At 51.4% G+C, this 13251-nt stretch overlaps 1 protein-coding gene and 1 long non-coding RNA gene across 2 annotated transcripts in view; one reads left to right on the forward strand and one right to left on the reverse strand.

The window, feature by feature from the left end:
• SPRED2 (sprouty related EVH1 domain containing 2) overlaps positions 1–7402 on the reverse strand; it is a 66074-nt gene extending 58672 nt beyond the window's left edge. Inside the window, exon 1 of the mRNA XM_030022814.2 lies at positions 7216–7402. Within this exon, the coding sequence (XP_029878674.1) occupies positions 7216–7262 (47 nt within the window). The 5' untranslated portion in view covers positions 7263–7402. The remainder of the gene's footprint in view (positions 1–7215) is intronic.
• On the forward strand, positions 6737–11458 carry LOC115344861. The gene is made up of 2 exons (XR_003924662.1): positions 6737–6984; positions 9119–11458. It is a non-coding gene; the product is annotated as an uncharacterized LOC115344861 (long non-coding RNA).
• The last annotated feature ends 1793 nt before the right edge of the window (positions 11459–13251 follow it).

Consider the following 13251-nt stretch of genomic DNA (forward strand, 5'->3'; position numbering starts at 1 on the left):
AAAACCAAGGGGGGGGAGGGGGGTGTGGAAAGTGGTTGCTCTCAACAAGAGACACACATTTTTGTTGCTACAGAGAGAGATGTACACAGGTAACAAGTCCTAATGTTACTTTTGAAAAGCCATTTAATACACATGCAAACAAACAAAAAAATCCATTTAATTGTTTAGGTAGTTCACTAAAGATGCTATTTTTGGCTTGCATTTTTCTTAGTTTCTGTAGCACCTTGGACAAAAAGCACTAGCTAGCAAGGAAGGAGCTCCACCACCATGGTAGTCTTCAGCCACGAAATGCTTTTCTCCTCACTAGGCACCGCTGCCAAAGTCCAAGTACTTTGTGGATGTGGGCAACTCCACAATCTCACTTTTGAAAACACCACAGTTGGGGAAATCAAGTAATTTTGTTAGAAAGCCCTGTAACCCCTCCGCCCCATGCCTGCCAGTAAGAAGTTTACTTCCTAGCTGGAAGAGCCATCAGCTATTGGGCTCAGCTGATACACTCAAGATCTCTCCTCTGATTACAGCACATGCAGGAGTTGAGAACAAAGGGGAGGAAAAAAAAAACAAAAAAAAAACCACCCAAAACATAGTCCTTGAAGTGTGAGTTGCAAGCAAAGAAAGTCAAAGAAGAAAGTTATTCAGAGAGCCTAAGAACAAGAAGACTGGAGACAAAAATAATAATTTGGGTTAAATCTCATTTAGAACTATTGCAACAGGTAGAACCTGCTAGCTGTTGGCAGAAAGCTCTTTAACAGCCTTGAAAGAATACTTTGTAATGCTGCTTTTGATAAACCACAGCTTACTTTTAAGGTGAAGCATCTACTTCTACTGCATGAGGCAGACAGTGTTGCGCTCCAATGGCTACAGCAGGTGCATGTTATGGGAGACCACCTTCCCCTGATGCTAGAAAGAAGATAACTGCCAGCAGAGTTTGGTTTGCACCAGGAGTTGCAGTGATGGCATAAGTCCTGCTTCCAGACAAGAGCAACATGAGAAGAAATAAAATAAGCAAGAGGCAAAAAACTCAACCCACCCAAGAGTGCAGGAAAAAGGAAACGAAAGAGTGCAAAACAAGAAGCGAAACGGAGAAAGCAGGCAGGAAAGTGCAGAAACCCAGCAGAAGGAGGGAACAGCCCCTCGTTGGCTCTGCGCGGAGAGCTGCTCCCAACCTCAGCCAGAGGCAAAGCCACGTCTCCTGTGCCAAAGAGCCGGCCAGCGGGCGCCGGGGCAAGCCCGCTTCCCTGGGTACGATGGGTACGGGGCAGGGGAGGGAGGAACTACCGGTGACTTTGCTAAAGGAAGGACAGAGATGACGGAGTGAAGACATCCTCCTGGACTTAAAGAAGATGATCTTCCTCTGCCCACACAACACTTGTTTGACATCAAGCTGGAGCAGGAAAAGAGGTGAGGAGCATCGCTATGATATTTGCGGGTACCAACACCAGTGGTCACACCCGTATGATAAAAACCCCCAAAACAACTGCACCAGCGGGCAGAAGCACAGTATTTGGGCATTGCTTTGCTATTCTATTCTTGCTGCATTAGCAGGGCTCGCCCCCTCGCCCTGGCTCCGTTTCTGCAACCCAGCACCCTCGACTCACCAAGCAGAGGGGACCAGCGGACAGACAGCCTTGCCACGCAAGGAAACGAAGCATGAGAAACTACGCAGGCAAACCCAACCTTTACTCTGAAAAGCTGATGCAAAACCAAAGGTGAGGGTTAGGCACAAAGGGAAGGCATCATGAAGGCAGCCGGTGCAGCCCAGCTGCGTTTCTCTGCAGCTTCAGAGGGTCAGGTTTTCAGTACTGTGCAAGCACCAGAAAAATAAATTATTAAAGGAAATTTGACAAGGAAAGGGGGGGACACGGGTAGGGAAAAGGGAAGGAAGGAAAAGAAAACTCACAAAATCTTGGCAGAAAGCCAATAGGTAAGAAACAAACAAACAAAAAAAGCATTAGAAACCATCAGCTGAGTTTACCCACAGCCAAGGTAGGAAGAAAGTGTCAGTGCAAGCAAGGTGCTGGGAGATGCTGCACTGCTCTGCTCTGCTCACTGGCAGGCTTGGAGAAGCTCTCTCTTACCAGTGCTGGGATTTATTTACTTGACAACAGCTTCTCACTTGCTTTTGGTAGTCCACAGAAATGGGGACTGCTGCAGCTTGCATCTGCTGTCAATCAACTCCACAGTCTATTTGTGCATTTTTTAGTCAACGGACCTTTTTTATTTTCTTTCTTTTCAAATTTCTGCACTGCTTCAGAAGTGCAAGTCCTCCAAAAATTAAATGCTCCACTTAGCAAAGAGGGCATATATCAAAAACGCAGTCTCCAGAGCTGTACTTTTAATTTTACTGATCTCTGAGCCCTCTCTACTCCTGCACATCTCTTGCGAGAAGGATTACCTTCTACTATTAAAAAAGGGGAAGGAAAAAAAACCAAAACACAACACATTTTTCAATGAATTTGTTGTAGGGAGCATTTCCTATGGCCAAAGTTGGTCCTAACAGCAGACACAGCAAGAGGTGCACCTTTGCCAATGACCCACGAGATCTCGACTTCTGGAGAAACAGGGTGCTGCCATTCAATGGGCTGGATCAACATGCAACATCACTTGTGTCAGGATGCGGCCAACTGCCTGCACCCTTTCGGTACTCAAACTTTCCAAGCACGTCCCTCCCAGGTTTAATACCTCTGGAGGATCATTTATTCTTATTCTGCTGTAGGGAAGGAAATTGAATTTATCGATTCCTCAAGCATGCCAGAGAGTGTAAGAAAGCAAAAGGAGGGATTGAAACCAATAGTTAAGTTGTGCTTCATTCCTGAGCTCCTATTTTCCAGCCTGGTCCAGAAGAAGAAGGACAATTACGATCATCTCCCTGCGGTTTGGTGGCCAACAGGAAACAATTTTGTGGTTTAAATCCAGCTACCAGCAAACTGAGTCCACGTTAAGAGTGAGCCTTGCCGCACAATGTACTTTTGTTTGCAGCCTCCGGATTTAATTAAACGGGCAGATAAAGCCTACCTTTTAACCCATGCTCGAGGGTGCGCCCCAGCGAGATAAAGACCAGGCTGCAAAAACAGGTCAAAGATGATCCCATTGCTGGTGCAGCATCTGCACCATGCTTGAACACCGTCCCACCGCCACCGTCCCACCACACATCCTGCCAAGGACAGCCTCGCCAAAAAAACTCACTTTCTGGCCCAAAGCTGGGTTCTTTAGGTTTTTCCTCTTCAATACAGGATCAGGGTAATCCAAGGGCTGCCCGTGGCCATAGCGTGGACTAACGTGCTGAGAAACTCAAGTCCAGCTCCCTCTTGCTAGTGGCCCTCTTCCAACAGGTTTCCCTTCCAGTTGTCCAACCAAACACCCTCTCCATATGTCTTCCACCTACAGCTCCTTTCCAAGGCATTTCCAAGACAGAAGTAGAAAGGGTAAATCCCTTTTTTCCCACTCCTTCATCCAACAGAGCTATTATTCCCATATAAACAGCAACTTCTCCCAGTAACTGAACAAAGCAGCTACTTACATGTCACATTTTAAACAGGCATGTTTTCAGGCCAAGAAATAAACAGTTATATTTTGGCAATCCTTCATTTCCTGTCCTATTTGTGAGCAATAATGTCATGACATACAGCATGTCCCATGCCTTCCTCCCCAGCTTAAGCTTGCAGCAAAAAAATCTAGCTGAATGAGCTGCTTATGATACCTACAGAAAAATCATCAGTATTGGGCAAAAGCGTGGTGAAAACGAAGAAAAAAGAAAAAGGAAGAAAGAAATTATTTTTTCAGCGTAAGGGGCAAACTGCAATATTGATGGACTCAGTATTCAGAGCAAGCATCAGTGGTCCCTGCTTGGCAATGGAGGGAAGCAGGATTTTGGGACCAGTGAAAGGACGAAGGAGCGTGAGTCAACTTTAATTTTCCTTCCCTGGACTGGGAAAAATGCATCACCCCAAAGCATCGGTACGATCTCACGCCGTATTTTGCTGTCCCGGACAATGCCACAGCAACCCTCTACACCGCCTGAGACATATCCCACTTAACCCAGCTCATTAAAAACCTCCGGGAGATCAGTCCCGCTTGCGAACACTTGGCACGTGCGCTCCGGGCTCGCTGGAATAAATCAAGCGCGTGTTTGCCGAGCGTCGGGGACACCCCGGGGACGCAGCCGCTGCCTGGCTCGGCGAAGGCGTCGCGGCTCCATCCCAAGCAGTGAAAGGCTGCGGACCAACACTTCCTCGTTCTCTGACCTTTTCCATTTAATTACTTCCTGTGACTTTCTTGGAACCGTGCATCGGAACGAGCAGGCGGCAGCCCCCGGGCATAACCGAATCGCTTTACGGGTTCAGCTCCATCCTCCTACTTACAAGCGGAAAGACGCCAGCAGCCCACCCGGGAGCTGCTGGCCGCGGAGAGGGTCACCGAGGCTCGCCGCAGGCCGCTGCCCCTCTCCCGGGTGCAGGCTGCGCTGCCCAAAACTCTCCCACCGCTTACGCTCAGCGCCGCAGCTTCGTGCCTCTTGATTTATTACCGGGCATCCCTGTTTCCCCCCCGCCCTGCAACGTGCAAAGGAGAAGCGCAGCGGCGACGGGGGGGGGCGGAAGGAGGGAAGCAGAAATAAAGGCCGGGAAGCAGAAAGAGGCCCCCGCTTTGCAATGACAAATTGACCTCTAAGTATCGATCTGAAATGGTGCAGTCCTGAAGGGACCAATGAGTTTCCAGCATCCTAAGCCCTGTTTTTTTTCCCCTCCTTGGTTTTATAAATTGTTTCAAAACTCAAAATCTTACCGAGCTGTTCTCAAGGAATTAAAAAAAAAAGCCAAAAACAGGGGGGCAAACCCTCATAATTTAGTTGAAGAGGGTTATTTTAAAATGCATCCTATCCCGACAGTGGTCCTTTTTTTGTAATCTGGCTGTTAACATTTGCTCACAGTGCACTCAGTGAAACGAGAATAGCTATGCAAATTAAAGCCAGATATCTAGGGCAAATAGCATGCTATACTACCATTGTTCTGACAGCTTGAGAAAACTTATCAGGAGACCCTGTCCTTATTTCTTTTAACACCATATATATTGAGGGGGAAGGGGGAAAAAAAAAAAAAAATCACTTCACCCACCACCAAAATGAAAAACAACCCATGAGTCACCAGCTTCAGCGACGCTATCAATCAATGCAAGGCTGGAAGCAAAGAGCTTACAGAGGAAACCATGGCTTACCTAAAACACCTTACCATGCCCTGCAAGGTGAAGGCCTGGACTAAACTGCGACGAGCCCAACGGCAGCCTCCAAAACAGCTGCTTGGTATGTGCACCGGGGCAAGGACCATGGTGCATCAGTTACCCTATAAGCCAATACATCCAGCCACTGAGAAGACAGCTAACACTGGCCTGGGAAGTGGGCTGAGCACCAGCTCCCTGTAGCCACCAGCGCTCCCCATCTCCCAAGGGACCAAAGCACAATGTTGCTGGCTTGACCAGTGACCCCAGGAGAAGTGGCGTGACCCGAGAACTTCCCTCCTAGCCCAGGTAGGACGTACACGAAACCCATTAGCTGAAGCCTCCCTCAGCATGGCAGTGCGGTGGCACGTGGAAGAAGAATTGACTCCAAAACAAACTGCAGCCTACAATTAAGGAAAAAAAAAAAACCAAAACCAAAACCAACCATCAGAGCCAAGAGCTTGCTGTTTTACACTGACACTCACCTCCGCACCAAGCCCTGCAGGGAAACGCGTTCAGAGCAACGTCTTCCTGCAAGACGAAGATTGGCGAACACCAGCTTTCATCTACTGAATTGAGTTAGGTCTGCCCCTGCGCGCTCAAACCCAGAGACAGGGACCACCTCTCCTCTTCTTGTCCAATTTGAGAAATGAAACCAAAAAAACCAAACCAAGAACCGGCGGGTTTTTATTGGAAACGAGTTGGCCGCATTTTTCCAGCCTGCTAGGTCATGGCAATCCGCGAGAGAGAAACTCAACTTCTTTTTTTTTTTTTTTTTTGTTGGAAGAACCATACCAACTTCAAAATAACCACAATTTCAGAAGCTACATATAAACACATATTTATAGTCTCTTCATTAAGAAGTGCCAAAATAACAATTCCTCTTAACACACACGTTGCAGGCAGAAGCCATTTCCTTCACCACTCACATTTCTCCAGTAAATCGCCTTAAAATAAGTTTGACGTTACAAAGGTATAAGAGCAGCACATGCCGCCAATTATCATTTTTTCAGACTCCAAAAACCGAGCCGAAAAGTTGCACAATTCTGACGCCGCTTTATAAGCCCTGAGAGAAGTCATTTTAAAGCACGGTACATCCTATGGCGCTTGGCACAAAACCAGTCCTGCACGCAAGTGAGTCATTTCTCTTGACTGTCAAAACCCAGAAAGAGATAGCCAGGAACAATGTTTGGGCCAGCCCGGCTTGTAAAAGCCCTTCCTGTAATACCTTTACCTTTTATTTTGGGGAAAAAAATGTAAAAAAAGGAAAAGAGCACTGTCAGGCATTTTGAAAGCCTTGGTGCGGCCTCTCGGGGGGGTTTATTTGTGGGGAGGTTGCGGGGATGCCTTTGCGGGGGGTGGGTGCAGCAGGCACCCGCAGCCCACCGGGGGGAGGGGTACGGGGGGGGGAGGGGGTGGCGGTGAATGGGGAGGCCGCCGGTGACCGGGTTTATGAATGCGGCGTCATGTGACGGCGGCGGCGGCCGCCCTCCTATTCACAAAACGGCGGCGGCCGGGGCGGGGATCCGCGACGTGCCCCCCCCCCTCCCCGCTTCCCGATTTCCCCCCCCCGCAACGTCGGGGGTGCAGGGCGGGGGAAAGGGAGCGCACCGCCGCACCGCTCCCCCCCCCCTCCGCTTCCGCTGCAGGCCGCCCCCGCCGGGCGCCCCGACCCCCCCAGCCGGGGCGGGGAGAGGTGGCGGCCAGGGGTGTCCGGGGGTTCGCACCCCGCCGGCCCCGCGCCTCCCGGGGGTTTTTATGAATGAAAAGGCGGTATGCAAATGAGCGCGGCCCGGGGGGGAGCGCGAAATGGCGGATGCGCGGGCGGGCAGCGCGCACACGTACGCGCGTGTCCGTGTCCCTCTGTCCGACCGCGGTCCGTGTGTGTGTGTGTGCGCGCGCGTTGGGGGGGGGGGGGGGGGTGTGAGGGATCCGCACCGGCTCCCGCCGGGGCAACAAAGGGTGGCCCCCGCCCGCCCGCCGCCCCCGCCCGGCCCCGCTCACTCGTCAGGGTAGGCTTCCTCGGTCATCTTCTCCCCGTCTAGGCTCATCCCTCGCCGCGGGCGGCCGGGCTGCGCCTCCGCATCTTCCTGCGCTTCACATGGCGGGGGAGGCCGCGCCGCGGCGGGCCGGGGCTGGCGGCCGCGCCGGGCCCGACGGCGCGGGAGCGCGGGCGGCAGCGGGGGGGGAGGGGGGAGGCGGGGGGGGCTACGGCCGCGCTCGTCGCCGGGCGGCGGCGGCCGGGGGCGGAGGAGGAGGAGGAGAGGCGGCGGTCAGCGCGCCGCGGGGGCGCGGCGGGGCGCGGCGGCGGCGGCGGCGGCGCGGGGTCCGGGCCCGGGGGAGCAGCGCAGCGCCCGGGGGCAGGCGGCGGCGCCGGGCCAGCCCCATGGCCGCGCTCACGCCATGGCGGGGCGCCGCGGGTGGCGGCGGAGCGGGGAGGGAGGGGGGGAGCCCCGGCAGGAAGCGGCGGCGCTGCCGAGCGGCCGCGGCCGCCGGGAGCGGGCAGGGCAGCGCCGGACCCGGGCGGGAGGGAGGGAGGGAGCCGCGGCGGCGGCGGCGAGGAAGGAGGAGACGCGCCTGCCAGTGGCGCCTCCCCCGCGACGGCCGCGGCCCGCCCCGGCCCGGCCCACCGAGCCCCCGCGGCGCAGCGCCCGGGGTGCGGCCGCCGCCGCGCTCGCCTCCGCCCGCCGGCGCCGCCCCCCGCGCCGCAGCCCCCGCGCCCCGCCCGCCGCCGCCGCCGCTCGCTCGGCTCGGCTCGGCGCGATTCGGCTCGGTCAGGCTCGGCTCCGCTCGGCGCGATTCGGCTGGGTCCGGCTCGGCTCTCGGCTCACCTCAGCTTGTCTCGGCTGGGTTCAGCCTCACCCAGCTCCGCTCCGTCCTGTTCAGCCTGACCTAGTAAGGCCCGGCTCAGCCCGATCTAGCCCATCTCAGTCCTGCCAAGCCTAGCTCGCCTCAGCCTGACCTTGCCCAGCTCGGCTGGGTTCAGCCCGACCCAACCTAGCCTGGCTCGGTTCTGTTCGGCCCAAGCCAGCCTGGCTCGGCACAGCTCCTTGTCGTGGCCGACAAGGCCCTCGGCAAGGATTTACGGCCCCGTAGGCGATGAGTGCAATGCCGTGTGCGCAGCGAGGGGTTTAACAGCCTCTTGGTAGAAGAAGAGCTCAGGGAGGCAGCTTTGCCCCCACAGAGCCGAGTCCTGAGGCGACGGGGCTCCTCTGCCCGTACAGCAGGGCTTTTCTCACCACCCTTGCTTGCATTCTTCCCGCCCCATCTTGCCTTCTGCAAGAGCTCACATCAACCCCTGGAGCCACGCTCGGCAACGCTATGGGGTGAGCGCAGGCGTGCTGGTAGCATCACGCAGCTTTTTTTGTAGGTCAGTGTAAATGTTTTTTGCTACAATGAACAGTGCTGTAACAGTAAACACTCTCCCAGCTTGTGGTGTGGCCATAGCTACACTGTGACATCTGCCCTGGAAACTTGCTTGGTCCACAGAGGAGGGGGTGACAGGAGCTGACTTCTGAAAAGAAAGTTTGGCCCATGAAGTTGAATAACCAGCAGTGAGTTTTGGTTTTGCTTTCTCCATCAGATCCTCTGTGACCAGGCAATCCTGGGAGAAGAAATCTGTCTGTCCCACCCAAGCACATCACCTTGCCCTTCTGGCCTCCGCAGGCTCCTCAGCTGCAGCATCTCTTTCCCATTGCGACTAGGGAGATGTCCCATCTCTGCTCTCACTGCGTAGGGATATTCAGACCCTGTATGGTTGTGATTCCTAAGGAAGCCACTTACCGATTTATCTTTCAAGTCTAGACTATGGGATTTAGTCTTGAAGAGGCGTTCAGATTTTGGGGTGGGAATTGTGTTTACGCTCTGTTGGGTTTCAGTTTCTGAGTGCTGTAAATTTTCTTTTCAGGAACAGAAGTGGAAACTTGGAGAAAAATCTGTGGACTGCTAGTAATGCGATGGAGGCAAGAGCTGATGAAAGCTTTGAGGTCTTCTTTATGGGAGGTTGCCCCCAGGGAGAAGGAGCATGTCCTTTGGAGACGATAGCAGAATCTGCAGCTTTGGTGGCATTACAGTATTATAGTAACGTACTTGTCATTGCTAGAGGTTTGGGTGTAACACCAGATACCGTGTGAGAGCACAAGCCCGCTTCCCTCCCCTTGGCAGCCTGTGGCGTGCTCGTTCAGGTGGCAGTGCTGCCTTTCTCCCCATCCCCTTCCCACCCATTCGTTCCTCTGCAAAGCACAGTTTGACACCCCCTTGGCTGTGCTAATGCATCCCCCCGTTGGGGAGTTACACTGCTGGATCTGCTAAATGGTCCCAGCTAATAATACCCCCAATACCTCTTTATTTTGGAAAGTTATTCAAGGATCCAGCTTGCAGAATGGCATGATAAACATCTTGGCAAAGCTGAGCTGGCAGCGAAAGGAAGTGTCAGGGCAGGAGTAAGCGGTTGGGGGCAAGGAAATGGCAGGAACGTCTTCAGCTGCTGTACAATAAAAGACCAGATGTAATGATTTGACACACTTCCACCCATCCTGTGTCGGTTTTTTTTTCCCCCAAACGATGCTGAGATTGCACAGACGTCTAACATCCTTAAAATCTTCCATGCCAAAAATTTCCGTGGTCAGCAGGAGCATCGATGCACATGAAGTGGGGAGCGTGGCATTTAGCAATTGGCTACTACAGAACTAGAATAAGGGGAGAGTTATGGCCATGTGAAAAACCCAGGGTGCAATCATGTAATTAAAAGGCCATTGTAATGCATATACCTCTGAGGAGGACTGGGTATTAATCACTGCCTGATTAATGCCTGGCAGCTTGACTGTATGATCTGGGTGTATTTTTATGTACTTGTGTATGCATATATTTGCCCTAATGGCGAGAAGCAAACGTGTCTGAGGCTTGGAAGCTGAAGTTTTACTCGATCTAGTTTCTTGAGTCATTTCCTGTGGATCTGCGAGATCTCATATTTGATCTCTGCTTTCACTGTCCTGCTAATTTGGAAGCTAAGCTATTTATTCTTTGAACACTCTCTCTCACTGCACAACCCTCTTACTATTACTTTCATACCGATAAATATTGAATTTTATTTTTCTAATATTTAGGTTACAGTGCCAGTTCTTGTGAGTAGCGCTTTCAAGATGACTGACTTTTCTGAATGAAAAGGCTCTCAGAGGTGCAATTTCTGTTTGTGCATTGTACTGTTTATATACAAAGCTTCTGCTTACACACAGAATAGCGCTTCCCTGTGATGCGATTGTTACGATACCTAGAATTAATTAGCCATTGGTGGCAGAGCTTCAAGACAGCAGCTTCTGCGTACTACCGATTTGCATCCTATGACTATTCTATGTTTTATATTCAAAAGGAACGTTTATTTTGCAGCGTAATACTTTAGCCATTGGAGAGAACCTAGTGTATGGACCTTGTTTCTGCTTGGACTGAAAATGGACTTCTCTGAGTGCTGTTACACCTTTAGCTAGCACTTATTTGGGGTGAGAAGCACTGGAATTTGAAGCAACAGAGTTTAGGATGACATTTACTGCAGGCTTGCAACGTAGCCTCCTACCTTCACCTGCTCTTGCTTTTAAAACCGGTACCTTTGAGCTGAAATCTTCCACGCTGTTGATTTAGGAACCTAAATATGAATGTCGGTACCTTGTTGACTGTGCTAGTTTCAATGACTTTTCCACTGACTCACTTGGTGACTTTGAATGAGTGAGGAGTGGAAGTCAGCATTCCTGAATCATGCCATCCTCCAGACAATTACCCCTCTCCCCGATAATTCTTTTGAGCAGCAATCATATTTTAGAAGCAGCGATTACATCCATGTTTTCCCCCATTATAATCACTCAGAATTTAAGAGCTACAGAAACGATCTGCAACATTTGCAGTCAGCTTGAAAGCTTTCAGAGTTGACACATTTTGGGAGGTCACAGAGTTTGGAAATACTAAGGTTTTTTTTTCAGCAGGACTGGGATTTCAGCATGCGGTTTGGAGAATTGTCGGGAGGATTTCGGGCACCTGCCAGGGGAAGAGGCAGTGGAGGACTCCTCACTTCACAGTCTTCCCAGGATGTCCTTCTGAAGGGCAGTAAGATCAGAGCACGAAAGGAGAAAGGAACCCTCGCTGCCAGATAGGCCGCTTTGCCCAAGATCTGACTATCCCACTGTTTTCTCCATTTCTTGGTTTTTGTAACCATGTGTTTTACTAGGACAGAAAGTGGCAACAAAGCTCATGCAATCTCTTTGCTACTGCATGCATGCGCCTTTGTACAACTTTGAGATGCTGGGGCTGCTGGCCAGGGGGAAGAAGAGGAAGGGAGGAATGGGGAAGGAGCGTAGAGATCTCCAAAATAACCCAGTGCTTAGCAGTACAAAAAAAGTAAATGGCTGTTTAGAGGAGCAGCTCAGTGCTTTCCACTGAAAGCAGAGGTAGAGCAGGAGCTCAGCCCTTTCTGGACACCACGGGCGACAGCAATGTCCTGACGGCTGGGAAGGCATTGACCAGCACATGCAGTCAGCCATGAGTCACATGTATGGGACAAACCTGGTTTCATTCGTGGCTGTATTCACGAAACCATGTGCTCTCTTTCACCCTCTCCCAAAATAAAAGCAAGGTTTATTGAAATGAGGGGATTGTGAGGAAAAGGGGGCTTTTCCAAACCCTTGCTTTTCTACTGGGCACTCTGATGTCCTCTTAATATGCAGCAGTATGTGATTTATAGCCCTCCTGACATGATGGTTTGGTGTTTCCTTTGTGTGCATAACTTCCTTTTGATATAAAGGGATGATAACAAACCTAAATTGCAATCTCACAAGCACATGACACATTGTCTTTGTGGTGCAGACAGCAGGAAAATGCTCTGATCTTGAGTTCAGCACTTCAGACTGCCACACCCCCCCCCCCCCCCCCCCCAAATTTCACCTTGGTGACAGGGTGGCATTAGCAGGTTTATTGAGACAGCACCATTGGCATGGGCGATTCCTTCAGACCTAGTGATGCAGGATGACATTTTTGGGGAGTCCTGCTAGAGCTGAGTTCCCGGCATGGACTCAACAAGAGATGGGTGCAGAGCTGCTTCTTGAACTTCTTGCATACCTTTTTTTGCTGAATGCTTGGAAGGAAAAACTGCTACAAAACCTTCACATATCACCTTCGGTTCCCCAGTAGTGCTTTGCTTCTGTGCATTCCCGGCTCAGAGCACACCCTGGCCCATTGGATCACAAAATAAGTGTGCACAAACTCTGCCAGTGTCACAGATGCACTGGCAACCTCAGGATTAGTCCTAAAGCTGGGCTACTTTTGGCAAGAGGGAAGGGCTGCTCTCCTCTCAAGATGCCTTTCCACCCTTGAGAGGTTTCTGCATTTTTGATACAGCTGTTTCCAGGGCCTCATGGGAGCTGAATAAACAGATGTCAAATAATCTGGTTTTACTTCAGGGACCACAAAAGTGGATGGATCTGGGAAAAACATTGGAGCTGTGCACACCTTTTTCTCCCCTCCTTGGGGATTATTTGAATTAGGCTTGAACCCTTAAGTGTATTTTAAGAAAGTCACCTTCCGATACCCAAACTTCACTCGATGAACAGTGTTCCTCCCTTTCTCGCACAGTTAATGGGAGACCGTCCCTTCTGAACACCCGTATCTCCTTTATTGCAAAGCTCTTTGGTCGGCCTCAGGATGAATTGTTGACTACTTACTTTGGCAAAACCAGTTTTTGTGGCTTGACCTGCTTTTCTCACCTAGTGTCTTGCTGTGAGTAGAGGGTCCTAGTTCAGTATCTGAGCAATTATAATTGTGGGTTTACCCAGTCCCCGGCCCAGCCGTGGCAAAAACCCCCAGGTCCTGATCAATACCTGTATTGATCAGGAAAGACTTCTGGAGTTAAATTAAGCTTTTGAAATATGGAAATGAGGACATGGCTGGGTCATGCGTTTAGTGGCGTACGGTACGCAGGAGAAACGAGTGGAACAAGTGTTGTATGTACCCTGCCTGTATCCTCCTTAACCAAGCCCTCGGCTTCAGGGCTGCTCAGTG

Source organism: Aquila chrysaetos, chromosome 8, assembly GCF_900496995.4.
Source record: "Aquila chrysaetos chrysaetos chromosome 8, bAquChr1.4, whole genome shotgun sequence".
NCBI classification, from domain to species: domain Eukaryota; kingdom Metazoa; phylum Chordata; class Aves; order Accipitriformes; family Accipitridae; genus Aquila; species Aquila chrysaetos.